The sequence below is a fragment of the Condylura cristata genome, unplaced genomic scaffold (genome assembly GCF_000260355.1).
Source record: "Condylura cristata isolate star-nosed mole 26May11 unplaced genomic scaffold, ConCri1.0 scaffold00048, whole genome shotgun sequence".
Classification (NCBI taxonomy): Eukaryota; Metazoa; Chordata; class Mammalia; order Eulipotyphla; family Talpidae; genus Condylura; species Condylura cristata.
Window position 1 is genome coordinate 2,521,750 of NW_004567149.1, and position 17,878 is coordinate 2,539,627.

Here is a 17,878-nt window from a genome sequence, read left to right on the forward strand (position 1 = left end):
CTTATGAAATAATTAAATTGTTACCTTCTTGTTCTCCAAATTGAGAGTTTTGGGCTTCTGACTCATTACCACCTTCCCACCACAGACACATGCCCTCGAAGACTTAGCAAGGAAGAAATGTCAAACACTACAGAGAACAGAGAGTTTTGTGTTGGGAGCACGAAGTCAGCCTTAGTTTGGCTTCGTCTTCAAAGAGATTTATTATGCTAGTTCATACACATTCTAGATTCAAACATCAGATTTTAAAGAGCAAACATTAAAGAACTCGACCAAGGTGCTGCAATAGCACATCTCTTAGCACTCACAGTCCCATCCAAAGCATCACCCATGAAGCCATGGAAGTTTGCAGCCAAGGATGGTCACGAGGTAAAGTCAGCATTGAATGATTCATCAGTGCTTTAAGGTTTTCCATCCCACAACTTCTCCCTGAATGATAAAGATAAAATAAACGAAATTATGAATTCAATCCTTTAGAAATTTGTATATAAACAGAAATATTTTAATTTGAGAAATACATCCAAAGAACATGTTTTCAAATATTTATGAAAAATGACAGGGCTATGGCAAATTCGAAAATATTAAAACAGTTTCTTTATTGTGAGCAATATCAGAGAGGCAGCAGAAAGGAGTATCTAAAGGAGATGGTAACATGCCACACTCCATATTTTGTGACTAAATAAGAGATATTGTGGAGTCTGACAAGCTGGAATAAAAATCTAACACAATCATTTTCCTAGCTGTAAAACCTCCGCAAGTTAACTAGCCTCTCTGTGCTTTGGTTTTCATATAGCAAAATAAAATAAGAGTGACAGAATAACAATAGCCCCTAGCTCAAAGGATTACATAAAGAAATTAAATTAATATTCAGATCAGAGCCTGGCATCCAGTGAGAAAATTTTAATTAAAAAAATTCATTTAATGGAATACTTGACTGAGAATGCAAATTCATCTAATCAAGTGATAAAGGAGTAAATTCCATAAACAATTACTCAGAAACAGAGTATGAAATAGCAGCATGAATGTTGAGCCAAGTAATAAATGCACAGGCAATAAAGACAATACAGGCTTTCTATAAAATTGCCAAAAAATAATTTAATATTGTAGTAATAGTTTACATGTTAATCACTGATTCAAAGTGGCAGAAGAGAAAATGGCCTAAAGTCTACAAGAACAAAATAAAAATTACAAGCAGCCATCTATGTAGGTGAAAAGCTTACTATTTAAAGTCATGCATTTTTGAGTCTTAGTCATTAAAGAATGGCTATGGAAAGAAATGTCATTTACAAATGGTAAGATGTAAAAGTCTTTTAGCATTTTTATATGTATTATGTTAATGGGGGTGTGTGTGTGCATAAAGAATTTTTTTTAATGAGCAAGAATACACAGTACTCTAAGACCAAATTATTATAACAAGAATTTATCTCTGTACCTCCCAGGAGGCTTTGATCGGCAGCTTCATGTAGCCTCACAGATTAGCTGGTCAATTGTTTTCCTTCCATCTGATCCCTGTTCGGGCAATTCAACAGTGCCCTGTGCTTCCAGAGATTCAAATAACTGATGAATTTCTTGGTTTTCTCAAAAATTCAACAGCATGTCTCCACTAGTGATCACCAAGACCCCACCCTTTCAATGACTTTCAGCTCAGAAAAGCCTCCTGTCCAGGCGCTCTGATCACATGACCCCATCACATATTTGTGTGTTTGAGTCACTTACTTGACTATGGCCACAAGATGTCACCACTCCCTATGCTACCTTGCTTTGTTGTAGGATGTCTTGCCAGGCACGAAAGATACAAATTTTAAAATGTAGTCTTCAATTTTGCAAATATAGTTGACTGTAGAATTTGTGAAAGCTAGAAAAATTAAGAAATACATTTTAAAAATGGAGATTTATAACTGATGTTCTAAAAAAGACTTAACAGGTTACACCTACTCATAGTAACTGTGTTATCTTAAAGAGTGTTTCTTGAGATCTCAGCCTGAGTGAAATAAGACCTATATAAAACAAACTTCTGCCCGATGAATTGTAACATATCCTCTGCTGTGAATATCAGATGATATTTAAAGAGACAGAACTGATCAGTATATTAAATGACCAGTGTATTACAACATAGACAACACCCCTACAACTAAGAAAAGCAATTTGTCAGCTACCAGAATTTAATAAAAATTTTCCACAAAAACAAAATGTAAACAGATTAGCAGTATATACCTCCAAAAGCCATGATCAAGTGGACACATAAGATGAATGAATACATCAGATAAATCATGCAACACAAACATACACTAATTAAAATAGATGTACTTGCTAATCTTCTATGTTTATGGTAGCAATATGGAAGGAAAATACACCAATTATTATTAATATCACTGGCTAAGGGAATGATAGCTTCAATTCAACATTTGTACAACGTGTACGTTACATGTACTTTTAGCCACTTGATTTACTGTAAAGATGTCAGAAAAAAAAGTTTAAAAAAAGTTAAGATATATGCACCCCAAAACAGGTCTACAAATGTTAAAAGACATTTATACCTTACCATTTGTAAATGACCTTTCTTTCCCTAACCCTTCTTTTTTAATAACTAAAACTCAAAACTGCACGAGGAGGCTGATATTGCATGAGCAGCCTTTAGCTTGACTTAGATTTATTTTGCTATTTTCCTTCCAGATTTATCGGGTCCATTTGTCCCTTTCCTATGTGTCCCCGCCAGAAGGTACCTTAGACGTGTGGCAGGCTCTCAGGGCTTGGTGATCCTGCTTTGAGCCAGTCCTGTTGGTCTGGGCATTTACCCACAGGGAATGGGTAACTTTGGGTGCTTCATGAAACAATTTTTCAACTATCAATATATTCTTTCTCTTCTCTCTATTGTACACGAATTGTATTGAACTTCTTTTTCACTGAAGGTCTTACACACTAGTGTATGTTTTGTCTTAACACAGTGGCCCTCAGCCTGCCCTGTAACAATTCCTGAGTGATCTAGTTAAATTATTTTGAATGTGCCAAACAGGGGATGAGAGCCAAAGGCAAAGGGACCCCAGAAATTTGTCAGTCCACCTGGTAGCCTCCATTTTACCACCTTTATTACAAGACGTTGTTCCAGTTCTTGGAAGACAAAGCCACCAGGGTCCCGAGTCCAGAGGTTCTGGTGACGGAGGACACCGAGGTCAGAGGCAGCCATTAACTGACACTATCAATTGCAGTGCTGGCAGGGGCCTGAGATGCCAGGGAGACATTTGGGTCAAGTTGCTGAAGAATAAGGATGAGACCAGAGAAGAGCTGTCTCCTTCCTTTTCCATTTATTCCACATACTTAAACCATCCTGAGTTTGAAACCTGTCTCTATCCCTGGCAACCGTGGCATAGTCTGGACTTCTTTCATCTAACACAGTATTACTAATAGTGCTACTAATACTTATTGCTACATCAAAGAAGTTTTATAAGTATTACGTGAGATAATAACTGTAATTAGGTGCTCAGAACTGAGTATGGCACCAAGTAAATGCTTTTTGGGTAAGTATCAGCAAGATTATTATGAATACCATCATCACCTTTATTATCATTTTCTTTAACAGGACAAGGAGAGGGGTCTGCAGAGACCAAGTGGAAAATTACTGTGGTCAGCGCTGCTAGTCTGACACCAGAGGGCATTACATTGATAAATACAAAGGCATCACTAATCTGAAGAAATAGCTATGACACTTTTGTTCAAATTAGAAAGAAAAAACAAAAACACTCTTCCAAACACATCCCACTGACTTTTTGGAAAATTACCCTAATGAGTCTGGGGGCAAGTTAGGGTTAATTAGGCAGCTTCAGGGACAGTGCAGACAGGGGCTTCAGAAGAGTTAGGGGCTTCTTAGCAAATTCTAAGATGGGCTAACCAAAACATACTCCAGAGATGAGGTCAGAAAGTCCAGGAGGACTAACCAAAGACAGTAAAACTTGAGAGAAAAAGACCTCGGAGTAAACCTGTACAAATCGCGAATACAACACGCAGTATGCTTCTGGAAAAGGTACCTCGTTGGGTGGTACAGTGCACAGCTTTCACAGCCAAACAGTGACTGAGTTCCCTCTCTGCTAGAAGAGACCACAGGGCTTGGCCTTGAATTACTGAATAAAGGGGGTAGGCGGGAGTTGGGAGAGGGAGGATTCAAAGAAAGTGAGTGTCTCTAAGAAATGCCTGGATGTGTGGGCAAAATCCTGGTAGGGGTATGAACGTGCATGTCCTGAAAAAGTTCTCAGCATTTTTAGCTGCTGCAAAAAACCTTGAAGCCCCCCACATTTAAGAAGTCCTCTTCCAGAAGAAGGAGATGAAATGAAGCGGGCTTTTGGAGTCTGAAGTGCTATGTTCAATGCAGACATGTTCCAGATGCAGCTTGAGATTCATGAGGGCTAGTGAGTTCCTGGGGTGAGGTCACAGCTGACAATGCTTAATATGCAGGAACTCAACACCTACATGGGGTAACTTTTTGTGCGTGAATGAGCAAGGAAGGCTAAGAACAGAGAGTTCCGTTGGTGGTTTCTACTTGTTAGGTCCAGCTCTGTCTTGAAACAGGACAAAGGCCACAGTACACCCTCTCTTTGTGTCTCTTTCCTTCCCACCAAGGGGCTGCAGGTGGCACTTCATTCATATTCCGATAGAACATAGTCCCCCCTGGCTCGCCCTGTAAAGACAAGAGAACAGGAAGAAGCATAACAGACCTAGGCAGTGTCTTCCTCCCTGTCCCTCACCTGCTCATCTCAACCCTGACCACTCCCCTCCCAACAAACTCTGGATTTCTAGTCCCATTACCTGCATCCGGAATCACTTCCTATCTTTCTATCTGGTCTCCTTGCTTCCCCATCCCACCTTCTCAGTATTCTCCAGGCCAAGTTTATGTCCCTCCCTGCACTGATTCCAGTGCAAATTAACATGAGGACCCAAAGGTAAACAGGGTGCTGCCAGAGCTGGCTCTGGTCAGCCCCTCTTTTCTCACACGATAGATGCGCAGGGTACAATTGGTGACCCACAAGTATGCACAGTCGAGGAAAAGGCTCAGGGATATGGTCTCACCTCCCTCTGCCTCCCCTCTCCCAAGAGCACCTGTGTAGCTCTGCCCTCATCTTCACGCTCACCTAAGAAATCCTGCTCCCCTAAGTTCTGGAAGCCCTTCCAGGTGCCCAGCTGAAAGTGGACATTCCTTCCTTTGACCGTCCTTCTCTAAAGTGTATCTACTGCAGGGTTGTCCATAATTGCATTCACTTGTGTTAGGGATTTAATCCCCACTAGCTCTTGCCTTGGAGACTCTTAATAGTGACTGACTTAAAGTCTTGCAATACCCTGCAAGATAATAGATGCTTGAAGGTATTCATTGAATTTGGGACATTCATTCTCAGGAAAACAGCTAACTCCTGCTCCCAGGGAAGTGCGGGGTCCCCAAAGAAAAAAAGAGGAAACAAGGTTTCTCCTAGACTCCAAATCCTGCCCTCCCTCTAACCCACTTCCTGCAGGAGAATTAATATGGGGGCAGAAGCAAGAGCTTCCTTCTTCCTACTCACTGGAAGTCTGCCTTTTCCTTAAGATTCGGACCAAAATCCCAATAAAGATGATGACACAAATAGCAGTCCCACTGATGACGCCAACGAGCAGGGTGTCGGGCAGCAAGGACTCTAGAACAACATAAGCAAGTTAAAGCCTTCGGCCACAGCTCAGACCCAGGGCAGAGGCAGCCCTCACTGCAAGGCTCATTTCCTTCTCCCGCTCCCCGCCGCCCCAATTTGTTCAATGCCTGGCTTTCACCCTTACCCCAGCTGGCAATGAGGGGCTGACCCAGGCCTGGGTGCTCCACACGGCAGGAATATCTCTGCTCTTCCCCAGGGGGCACAGTCAAAGCCACCCAGCCCCGGAAGGTCCCATCCCCACTGGGCAGCAGGTCCTTAGGAGTGGCATCCTTGGTGTCCAGCGGTTGTTTGTCCTTCCACCACACCATGGTGATGTTCTGGGGGTAGAAGTTCAGAGCCTGACACCGCAGCGTGGTCCCTGTGGAAGCTTTGTGGCGGGTCACTTTCACCAGAGGAGGCACTGCACGGAAAGAAGGAAGCATCTGGAGAAGGGATCTTTCTCCCCTTGCCAAGGAAGGCCAGATCTTTCACTTCCCTTCCACCAGTGGGTGCGAGGGAGGCGAGACCGCTGGTTTGCTAAAGCCAGCTACAAGAGAACGTGTGTCCTCCAGTATGTTCCCAATCTGGCTCCCAGGTGGTCTCACATGGCACAATCAGTCACAGCGGCTGGTTCTGTCCCATGTGTAAGTAGGTGCGTCCACATCTCCTGTTCCAGGTTAATATGTTAAGCGCATTCGGATGGAACTGCCATTTGTAAGGACAGGAAATGATATAACTACTGTCAGCAATTTCCCCTGGTTCAACCCAGTAATGTTCTTGTAAGAAGGGGCCTTGTGAGAGCAGCCAGGCAGCTCTACGTTCTATGAAAGTAACCTTCAGCCTCCAAAGGAATCTGTACTCTCCTCAGCTATCTTCCTTGGTAATTCCTCACCTGGGCATTCATGTGAAAATCCTGAATTCCTAAAAAGTATAAATGTACACAGGATGTTTGGTCAAACAAAGAAAAGATCTCAGCTACTTCTTTGGCCTCGGGGACAGAGAAAACTGTGAAAGCTGTGAATGATGGCCGTGTTTTACATTTCATTTATGAGGTGAGACCTCAAGGAGGAAACCACAGACCTCAGTTCATTCTCACAGTCACACAACCTCAGGCTCTGAACCCCAGGCCAGGGATCTCTCCACCCTGAGGAGGAGGGGGGCATCATACCTGTCTGGTCCAGAACCCCTCTCCCCAGCTCCAGTAAGCGCCGCAGCTGCTCCGGGCAGTCCCTCTCGAGGTAGGCTCTGTTCTGCTTGGCCCGAATCTTAATATTTTCCCATTCCAGCTTGGTGACCTGGGCTGTGGGCTCCACTGCTTTCCAGTCCAGCGTCTCGGGGCAGAATTCGAGATGGTCCAGCCCATCGTACCCATACTTCCAGAAGCCCCTGGTGCTGTTGTCCTCCTGTACTTCACAGCCCAGGGCCACCTGCAGCGTGTGGGGCTCTGGCAACACCCCTGGCTTTGTTGCTAAAAACAAAAGATTAGATCCTGATCTCCAACTTCCCCAAGGACTGAGTGACCTCAGGGAGGCAACTCCTTCCCTCATCCCTCCTCAGTCCCTTCAGGACCTCAAACCTCTCAGCTGGGACCTCCCAGCTGTCTCCCTCCTCAGGATAGGAAAGGCTGCGCTCAGGAAGTGAGGGCCCCTCCACATACCCTTGCTGTAGTTGTGGTTGTCCATGATGGTCCAGAAGTCAACGCTGAACATGTGGTCCCACCCTTTCAGGCTCTGACTCAGCTGCAGCCACAGCTGGCTGGTGGCCGCGCCCGAGATCCACCCAGCACGAGGCTCCGCGCGACGAGTCTCGTGATTATAGGCCACGAACAACTGGTCGTCCACGTAGCCCAAGGCCTCAAAGAGGGACAGCCCCAGGCCCCCCTCGGAGGCACCCATGAAGAGGTATCGCAGACAGTGTGATCCTGGGGAGAGGGCAACGGGCTGCCTGTAATCCAATGGTCACCCCAGCTGTGTCCTGGCCCACCGTGGGAAAGGGGACACGCAGAGCCAGGCCTCCAGTCACGGGCCAGCCCCTCTGTGCTCTCCTTGGGCCCCTCTGATGCAGCAACAAAGTCTCCGTCTCTGTTCCACCAGATACGCTCTCCCATTTCTTTTCATTCCCCTCTGGCCTTCATAAACCCTGATTTTTATACTGCCAGGGAAGAGCTTTGCTGCAGAGATGACATCAAGATCGCTGACCACCAGGTGATGGTGAAAACAAGCTGGTGTCAAACAGAATCTCCAGATACTTGTGTCCGGTGGACAGATGAGCTGAGCCTTGCAGACCTCCCCTTCTACCAGTAACTTGACACAGATACCATCCCTCTGTCAAAGAGCAGCATGGTGGTCTCATAGACACTAGCTTGCTGCCCTCCTGGTAAGGTGGGATTTGCAGAAAAGAGGAGGTTCTAAATTCCCTGCCCTGCCCACGGAAGGGTGGCACTGGGCAGCGAGGAGAAGCTGGAAAAAACTGGGAAAAGGACTTGGGAAGGAAGGAAAAGGGTGAAAAAGGAAGAGCTGGAGGAGGCACACGGAGTAGAGAGACCTGTGAAGAAGCTGCACTTTTATCTTGGCCTTGGACTTGAACAGGGATTGAGGGGACATGGTAGGAGACACTTTGGCCAGAGGTGGGCAAGAGACCCTAGGGGAGGCTGGTAATGGCAGCCTTTATCTTGACTTGCGTTTTGATTTTGTGTCTTTCCTTCCAGACGTGCCTAGCCCCGTCTGCCCTTTCCTGTGGTTCCCCATGAAGAGGTGTCTTACACCTGTGGCAGGCTTTCAGGCCTTAGTGATCCTGCCTGGGGCCAATCCTGCTTGGCTGGGCATTTACCCACAAGGGCATGGGCAACTTGGGTGCTTCATTGGAAACTGTTTTAGCTCTATTCTTTCCCTATTGCACACTGATTGTCTGCCTCACACTATTTGTATTAGCGTTCTTTCCTCTGCAGGCCCTAGGCACTAGTATATGTTTGGCTTTATGTGGCAGATGGCAGAACCCACTTTGGGCTTGCAGGTACAGGAGTCCTGGGATACCCTTCAGTTTGCCCTGGAACATCCTCAATGTGTCAAGTTAAACTACTTTGCTTCTCTTCAAACTCCGTTTCCTTTAACTGGCCAAGGGAACCAAGACTGGCCAGTGTTCCAGATGCTTCCTTCTGCTGCACATGACTGCCACAGCTGCACTGCCCCAACCTCTGGCCCAGGATCAATGGGCAAGTCTCCTCTGGAGCCAGTAGGCTCTAGAAGATCTTAGGGCAGTTTTGGCAGAGTTCAGGAGTTGGTGCTCAGACCTAAGAAGAGCTAAGCCAAAAAAAAAAAATTGCTGTAGGTTGTTTTTTTTTTTTTAACTACTTCCTCTCTTTCTTTCCCATATAGTCCTCATACAATTTCCTGTGTAAATGGTTGCTGTTAAATGCTAGAGGTAACTCTGGGCAGCTTTTCTCCCAGCAAAACAGTTCCAGAGCAAATATAGGAGGAACCCCAGTAAATCAAAAAAGGCAAGTGAGTTTCCCTACATCTTCCCTCAAGTATAGAATGCGTCCCCAGTGACTCAAACAAGCAGTAAGTGGTTAATAGAAGCTTATTGGCTGATGAAAGATGACAACTCCTAGATTTTTATCTCCGGCTCTGAAAATCAGCTAACTATGGGGTACTGTAGCTGAACTCCTGCATTTTGCAACAGAAAAAAACCCCTGGAATAAAAATTAGGAAGTGGATTAAACTCTAACCACCCTTTTGCAATCTGGCTCAGGGTTGCTAACTCACTGAATTGAACCCCCTACTCCCTCCTTAAGATTAACCATTAACTGGCTCCATCTCCATTGCTGAGAGCTTGGAAAATGGTGTTACATTCTTTGTGTTGATAGTAACAGCAGAAAGAAGCACCTCCTGAGAACACCTCATGCTGGAAAGTCAGACACCTTGACTTCTGTCATCCAGACTGTCCCCCAACAACTGAGACTTGGAAAGATGAACCTTAACTGCCCCACATTCCTTCACCCTCATAAGACTACAGCACTCCCCCTATTCAGGAAGCAGGTTATTTGGGGGTGCCTATCTGCCAGTCCCCTTGATGGCCACCTTGAAAATAACTCCTTCACGTAAAGACAAGTCTTATGATCCAGAACTTGGATTTCTGAAAATCCAAAGCTGGTGAGTGAAAAACCTGGTTTGCCTGATTATTATACCACCAGCTACAGTCTTTTTTTGTTGTTGTTGTTTGTTTGTTTGTTTGAAATAAGGTTACAAACTGCTTGGAATCTTAAACTTAACTAGTTCCCAAAACTTTTGCGCCTTCCTTCTCCTCCCCCAACGGCTCTGTGTTCTGCCTGTTGCATATCACACATGCCATTGCCTGGGTACCATCGTTCACGCCAGTCAACGAAGCCAAAAGTAAAGTGTTAGGTTATTGAATAAATCACCTCTTCCTCTCACCCAGCAAACAGATCCTTTAGAATCCCCCAATTATACCTGGAACACAGGCTGTCTCACCCCTCACCGGCCCCATTCCCCCACTGTTGCCCAGATCAGTGCCACAGCTGCTCTCCCTGCTTTGATAGTTGCTCTCTTCATTCTGCTTTTCTCAGAGCAGCTGCAGAAATCTTTGCCGAAGCTGTGACAGATCAGGTCAGCGCCCATCACCCACTCTTCACCTCTGGCCCCCAAATCCTGCTCTTCCTTCAACCCATCAGTTCTTAGTGGGGGATGTTTTCTCTCAAGGAACATCTGGCAAGTGTTTAAAGGCATTTTCAGTTGTCACAACTGGGGGAGTGCTATCCCCCCCCCCAAACCCCCAGTCTCCTCACAAACACCATCACAGTGCTGAGGATGAGTCTCTGGCTTTGACCCCAGCTCCCAGGCCCCCCAGATTCCCCAGCTCCCCTGGGTGGTGAGCCCCCTCTCCCCCCTCATCTTCCTCACCATTAGTTCATTCAGGTCTCAACTCAAAGGTCTCAACTGAGGTCTCTCATTTTCTTTGTTGATGTCACCCCAGCATTTATACTCCAACATCTAAATGCCAACAACCAGAGGGCACGCCTGACTCCCTGCTGTCTCCCCTAAGGCTAGAACAATCCTACATGGTGTTGGGCTCCTGCTATCTCCATGAACAATGAATTTCTCTGTCCAACGTCAAATCTTAATACATCAATCCCTGGTGCATGAGTGGTGATGCTTATGAATCACAGACATGACAGGCAGACCAGGGCTCAGCCTCAAAAGCCTGGGATAAAACCAAAGGAAGTTACCAGAGAATAGGTCACCTACGAAATATGGATGCACACAACACCTGCCCTCAAAGTGTGGTTCGGAGGCTACTGATAACTTGGCGTGTGCCGCTCAGACTGTAAGCTCATTGTTGGGATTGTTGAGTACCATTTAATAAGCTACCCGGTGGGTGGGTTTGGGAGGCTGAAATAGACAAGGTACAGGTACCCCAGGACCGGAAAATCCAGTCCAGACCAAGGATTGCAGAAGCAAAGCCAGAACTGGCTGCAGTGTCAAAGGCTGTACCAGAGCCGTTAATTGGCGCAACCAGGCGCCCCAAGTTAAAAAGCCCACACACACACAAAATACATAAAAGAGCATCTCAAATCCTCCTTCGCTGGCAGACTTCTCCTGTCTGGGCCCCTGCTCTCTTGCAGGATATTTCAGTAAATCCGCCTTTTCTGTTCTCCACTGGGTCTCTGATTTCTTTTACCCCTGCACCTCCAGCCACACCCTGATATTTCTCCCCACTATAGGGATATTTCTCCTCACTATAAGGATGGGAAAGGATAGCGAGTTAGAAAACTAGTTTGTCCAAAGTCTTTGTAACTGAGGAAAGTTACTAACCTTGAGTGCTGGTTAACTTGTAGTAAAATCATCTTTAAAAACATCCCCTGCCTCTCAACACAGAGTGGAGTCCAATAAGATCAGATAGGAAGATGATTTAAAATTGAGGTCACCATGCAAATGACGATTGTCAACACTCTGGCGCCCAGAATAGCAAAAAAGCTCCTCAGTCTCCCCAGCTAGTAACAGGACAAGGCAACAACCCAGGGCTGAAAAAGAGAACTGTTCTGTTCAGCTCAAAAGTTCAAAAATAACAGATTTTTCTGGACAAAATAACCATTGCCAAAAGTACCTCTCAGAAGCCTCCCATCCCCAGCACCGCCCCCTCCCTCTGTCACCAAGGCAGTGAGTAGGGTAGAAACTAGATTCTGCTCTCCACTTCTACACCCCCTTTTCCCCCACGCGGAAACCCCAATCCCGTGGCGAATTCTCTAAACCAGCGTCTTCCAACCCTCCACTGCCTGGTGTGGAAACACCTAGCGCCTTGAGGCCAAGGTCGCCCATGGTCAGAAGAACTTCCTGTTTGGGTCTGACCTGAAAGCAGGGTATGAGAGCCCTGAGGATGGTGGGTGTAAGGGGTGGGGAGTGCCGGGAGTGACACAACCAACAGAAAGGAAACCCGCCCCCCACCCCCGCTATCCGAGTTCAAGGACCCCAAGCCCAGTTGCACCTCAAAGAGAAACTATTAAGACACAGAGAATTCTATTTTAAGGCATAGAGGAAGAAGGGGGTGGTTATTACTTTCAGCAGAACAGAAGGACAGCGGGGTGGGGTGGCAGGCGAGGTCCCGGGGCTCCAGACCCTTTTACCCATCTTGCACCCCAGTGGCCTGAGTCCCTTTCCCGGGCAGTTGGAAGATGGCACTGTGCACGGCGCTGAGCTGTGACCAGGAATTTAACGAACTCCCAAATGCTGAAGATAAAAAGAAGCCCGTTTTGGCGTTTCCTCCCGCCGCCCCCTTCCCGCCGGCGGCCCCCGGACTCACGTGGCGACCGGCCCTGGGCGGCCAAAGTCCGCAGGAGAATCAGCAGCAGCAGCGCGGGCTGCGCTCGCGGGCCCATTTCCCTGGCTGGGACCGCTAGTCGGGAGCGTCCCTAGGGCGGGGAAACCGGATTGGCCCGAGAAGTCACCGGAGCCATTGCCATGGCTCCCGGCATCGCAAATTAAACTTCCTGCCCAGTGCGATCCTTTTCCGGCCATTGGCGAAAAGAAACGTTTCTCCTGAACTTGAACTCCCTCTCCTGCTGGCCACCCTAATTGTTTGGGGAACCGTTCAGTGACCTAGCCTTTTCTCTGGTTTTTAAACCAAGAGGGGAGGGTTCTGATTAGGTAAAGTATATTTAACGATTTGCTGCCCTAAAAACTCAATATTTAAATACTGAGGACTTTTAAAAGTAAATTATAGATTTACAAAACTTGTCCGTCCAACTTGCCGGTGATTTTTTCGATTTAGAATGTAAGGATTTTTGTGTTAGTCTCATCTTAGTCTCTGGTTAGAATTAATTAAATCATACGATTCACGAATTGGATCTTACTGAAAGAGCTTTTGCAGTTTCATAATGAATTAATTAATAACTGATTGATTTTCACAGACTTTACAGCACGTGAAAGTCACCCGGAGAATTATTAAACCGTTAGCTGCCCTGCTTTTGCTCTCGGATACTCAAGTTTAATTTCTATTTGGTGTCACTAGGGCCCTGGGATTTTAAAAGCACCCCCTCCTAAAACACACACCCCAAGTTTGAGAATTATTGTCTTAAACATTTAAAACATAAATTAGCATTAACATCTAATTGTCCCCAGACTTTTCAATCCCTAGATCCAAACCTTACAATCCTTAAATCCCATACTTCGCAATCGAAGGGGGGGGGGAGGAATCAAACTTGGAAATAAGCATCTCAGCTGTGAGAAGGTATGAAATAGATAGAGAAAATCAGAATTTTGGTGGTGAGTACAGGGGGATTGATGGTACTAGTACTTTTTTCTTTCCTTGGTTACTAATTTATGGGGCTATCGTTCACATATCAACCAACAAATTCATTTAAAGTATAAAATTCAATGGCTTTAGGATATTCACAAAGGTGTGCAACCATCACAATTTTAGAACAGTTCTCCCTTCTCCACAAAGAAACTCTGTTCTCCAAATCGCTCACAGCCCTAGCCAATATTTAATCTACTTCCTGCAATTGTAGAGTTTAATCTACATTCTGTCTTTGAACACTGCATATACGTGGAGTCATGTAACATGTGGCCTTTTGTTACTGGTTTCTTTCATAATGTTGTCATCCTCTTTTTCACGGACAGATAACATTCCATCATAGGCAGATAGCGAATTGTATTTATCCATTCAGTCAGTAGGTGAGCATTTGGATTGTTTCTCTTTGGGGTTATTATAAACAATGCTGCTCTGAACATTCATGTGCACATTTTTTATGTTCTCGTTTCTCTTGGGTTTATATATATATATATTTAGGAGGGAATTCCTCTGTTACATGGTAACTCTAAGTTTCATCTTTAAGGAACTGCCAGAATGTTTTCCAAAGTGCCTGCACAATTTTACCCTCTCAACAGCTGTGTTTGATGATTCCAGTTTGGAGACATCTTTGCCAACCCTTCTAATCGATCATCTTTGCAATTCTAGTCATTTTAGTTGCAAAGTTGTGCGCAAAGTAGGAAGCAAAGAGATAAAGAGGCCGGTAAAAACAGAAGTAGGTTTATTTCTGTGCTCCCTGGGGAGGTTCACTGCCCCCAGGGAGAGTGGAGCTCAGAGAAGCTGCACTGTGGGAGGTGTAAGTGGGGGGTTTTCAGGCCTCATTTGGGGGAGGAACCACCAGGTGGAAAATTTTGACAAGGAACTGGAACTTAATTTTCTGCCCCGGCTTGGGTTAACTGGTGGTGACTAACAAGTTATGAAGTTATTGCTCCCGAATACCTGCTTCTGCTTGGGGCAACTGCACCTTCCATATGCCCGTGTTTGCTGGCGCCTGAACCTGCATTAGTGAAGGCTCCTTGTGTGAAGTGGTACCTGCTTTGTAGTTTGGGTTTGCATTTCCCTGAGAACTAATCAAACATCTTTTTAACTCCTATTGACCAACTAAAACCTCTGTAGAAATGTCTATTCAAATCCTTCTCCCATTTTAAAATGGGGGTTATTTACTTATTAATGTTGACTTGTAAGTGTCTTTACTATATTCTGGATATATGTTCCATACCAGATCTATGATCTGGAGATATTCTCACCAGTTCTACTTTATCTCTTTATTTCTTTTCGTGGTGCTTTGAAGCAAAGACATTGTCAAATCTGATGAAGTCCAATTTATCTATTTTGATGTAGTTTTTTTTCTTTTGTGTCATAGCTAAGTGCTCATGAGTAGACTGAGAGGCAGCCCAGGACCCACAAACTTGCATGTTCTGCCATCCTCCCCATGAATACAAAGCATTCTCTTAGTGTGGAAGAACTTTTAATAGGATTAAACCTACTTAATCCTACTACAGAGTGCCAGCGAGAAGAGAAAGGGTAACAGTTCCCCAATGAAGAACGCAAAGTTACCCATCCTCTTGTCAGTAAATTTCAGTCGAACAGTGTTGGCCCAAAGCATGGCTGCTAAGGCCTGAAAACGTGCCAGGAGTCTAGGACACCTCTCCCTGGTAGGAGATGCCTTTGTAACAGTGGGTCATCTCACATCCTTGTCTAACTACTTCCAACTTTCTGACTTGAGTATCAGCCTCTAATTGGGTCTCTCTAATTGGCACTCCTCCTGAGACACCTGCTGTAAAACACCAGGTCACTGTCAAATGAGCCACCTCCATGCTAGCAAACCCCCATGTTGTCACCAAAGCACACTGCATTAGAAGTGGGGGGGCCAGTGAGATTCAGTCATGAGGGGTGAAGTGCTGGAAAAGGACATAACTATTGATTGACCTTTGACCTGAGCCCATACAATGAGGGGGCTTCTCACCCTGCCCCTGGAGTGGGCTCCAGCTTGCCCCAAGAACTATCCTTGAGATGGTCATGTGTTGCTGAGAGCATCTGGGTGGATGGTCTAAGTGAGCGAAGCCTAAACAAGAGTAAGCCCACCACCCTTCTGTCTGTCTTTTTTTTTTACCTGACTAGAATAGCTTTTCCCAAAGAACTCCAATTCCAGCCCCAGCCAAAGAGCCTGCTAACATGAGCTCTCTAGCAGCGATGTTCCCTGGAGCCAGATAAAGACTCTGAAGCGACTGGCAAACTTTGGGATTCAGCAGGACTGAATCTCTGGCTTCTCCCTTACCCCTCTGGCAGGATCCCAAAGGATTCCCGGGTCCCTTGTCCCAACCCTCTGCTTTGGTGACTGTGCCAGACCCTGGCAGCCTAGATCTTATGCCACATGCTAACTACGGTCCCATTCAGGCCTCACTATAGCAGGAATGTGAGTCTTTTTTCTCCCTGAGGGACTGTGGGTCATGTTCACCCAGCACCGACTAGTTCTGTTCCCACTGAGCCTCTGCCCTCTGTGATTTGAGTCCAGACCTTTCTGGCCTCTTGGCAAATTCAACACAGTGGCTCAGGAGAAGATATATAGGGTTTCCAGGTAACATCTTCTGCCACTGTTACGGAATGTAACAAAAAGGGGAGGTTCAGTGTTCCCCACCTCACCTTTTGAAGAGTGGTGATGACGGGTGAGAAGACTAGGAGCAGAGATGTGTGTTCAGCACACAGTTGCTCTGTTTCAGACATGTACCAGGGCCTTGGGGAACATGGAAGGAAACACCTGGGTTTGAGACATGTAGAGATATTTGGAGGAGACGAGGGTGAGAGACTCGCGGAGAATCAGGCAATGGCAGCCTCTAACTTTATACTTTGATTTTGCTTCTTTCATCCCAGACTTGCCTGACCCCTTTAGCCCCTTTCCTGTGTTTCCCACCACAAGGTGCTTTAGACTTGTGGCCCAGCTTGTGGGTACTTTCAGGCTTTAGCAGCCCTGCTTTGGGCCAACCCTGTTGGACTGGGCATTTACTCAGGAGGGGATGGATAACTTTGGGTGTTTTATTAGGAACTATTATCTTTTCTTCTCTTTCTGTCCATGCACACCATCCTATTGAACGTTCTATCACACTAAGCATTTGCTTTGATTTTATGTGGCAGACGGCAGAACCCATTTAGAGCATGTGTTTGCGGTTTCTGTGTCTGCACACTAACAACTGAAGATCCATGGGGGTCACCTAGCTGAAAGGCATTCTGGGGAGTAGGTGATGGATAAGGACTGGGCCCTGCGCTGTGCACTTTACAGCCTTCCGTCCTCTCTCCTGAAATTTCAGTTTACACCATGAAACCCAGACACCACTCTGCAGACCAACCTCAGCCCTTCAGCAAACCCTCATGGATGGGTAGCTGTTACGCACTGAAGTGTGCCCCCTAAAGTGGTTGAAATCCTAATCCCCGGAACCTTGAATGTCCTTACTTGGAAATAGAGCCTTAGCAAATGATCAAACTGAGTTCATTAGGATGGACCCTGGTGCAATATGACTCGATTTTAACACAGAGAAGTTTACAGACAGCTGGTCGGGTGATGCCGGGGCAAGCCCAGAGAGGCTGAGGACTGAGCATTCCTGAGAAGGAACCTGTGCAGCTGGCACCTTGGTTTCAGAACTAGCCTCCAGAAGTGTGAGGCTAGAGGCTTATGTTGGCTCCACTGCCCAGTGTCTGGTGATTTTTCACTGCAAGTCTAGAGCAAATGCATCTCTAGTGCCTGGCTCAGTGCGTTGCACACAGCAGATCGTCAATAAAAATTGGTCGAATTATGAAATGAGTACAGATTTAGTGTTCTGGGACCCAAAGGAGGTAGGGGCTGGGACAGTTTAAGTGGGCTACTTTGCTTTCAAAGCCCTGTTTTTCTTTCTTACTGAACCCTCCATGTCAATGAAGGCTGAGACCTCTGAGTCTACGGTCGAAATGATTTAACATCACCAAAGAGGCACGCTCAGGCTTCTATGAGTTGGGTGCTGGCTACCTTATCACCTGGGGCTAGGAAATCTGGGCGTCAGAAGACCTCTTGTACAGATTTCTAACAAACCTGCCAGTTTTCAATCCTGCCTGTAACCATGACCTCAGAGGTACCTGGTGTCTCAAAGACCAAACTCTTTTCTGACAAGTCCTTTTAGCATCCGTCCATCTCTCCTCCAGCTTCCAATGTTCTGTTGGCGCCTCGCTTCAGTTGTTGATTCTTCTCCCATTCCTCTCATCATCAAGGGACTATGCCTTCTTTGTAAAATCCTTTACTGTCTTTGGCTGGGTTTTGGAGAAAGTGCAGAGAATGAGATGTGTTCAATAATCATACTTATCTGCAAGTTCATGCCTTTAAATAATAATAAAAATAGAATGAGTGTTGATAGTAGCAGGAATAAACTATATTTGCTAGAATGCAC

The 17,878-nt window shown here is 45.8% G+C and overlaps 2 protein-coding genes across 2 annotated transcripts in view; both read right to left on the bottom strand.

Annotated features, from left to right (window-relative positions):
* LOC101621539 overlaps positions 1–17,878 on the bottom strand; it is a 38,622-nt gene that overhangs the window by 2,023 nt on the left and 18,721 nt on the right. Inside the window, exons 5-11 of the mRNA XM_012734165.1 lie at positions 12,283–12,567; positions 11,884–12,007; positions 7,300–7,563; positions 6,811–7,110; positions 5,788–6,063; positions 5,541–5,651; positions 1,753–1,852 (exon numbers count right to left, since the gene is read on the bottom strand). Of these exons, the coding sequence (XP_012589619.1) occupies positions 1,753–1,852; positions 5,541–5,651; positions 5,788–6,063; positions 6,811–7,110; positions 7,300–7,563; positions 11,884–12,007; positions 12,283–12,567 (1,460 nt within the window). The remainder of the gene's footprint in view (positions 1–1,752; positions 1,853–5,540; positions 5,652–5,787; positions 6,064–6,810; positions 7,111–7,299; positions 7,564–11,883; positions 12,008–12,282; positions 12,568–17,878) is intronic.
* HFE (hemochromatosis) lies at positions 3,112–12,562 on the bottom strand. The gene is made up of 6 exons (XM_012734175.1): positions 12,459–12,562; positions 7,300–7,563; positions 6,811–7,110; positions 5,788–6,063; positions 5,541–5,651; positions 3,112–4,666 (listed from the first exon to the last, which is right to left on the bottom strand). The coding sequence occupies exons 1-6, from the start codon at positions 12,532–12,534 to the stop codon at positions 4,626–4,628; spliced, it is 1,068 nt and encodes a 355-aa protein (XP_012589629.1). The 5' UTR covers positions 12,535–12,562; the 3' UTR covers positions 3,112–4,625.

Excerpts from the sequence above, each read along its gene's own strand:
- HFE (XM_012734175.1), bottom strand. The coding sequence starts at position 12,534 with ATGGGCCCGCGAGCGCAGCCCGCGCTGCTGCTGCTGATTCTCCTGCGG. Across the intron at positions 7,564-12,458 it reads CGCCCAGGGCCGGTCGCCAC|GATCACACTGTCTGCGATAC; the intron begins GTGAGTCCGGGG and ends CCCTCTCCCCAG. Across the intron at positions 5,652-5,787 it reads GCCCCTCATTGCCAGCTGGG|AGTCCTTGCTGCCCGACACC; the intron begins GTAAGGGTGAAA and ends ATGTTGTTCTAG.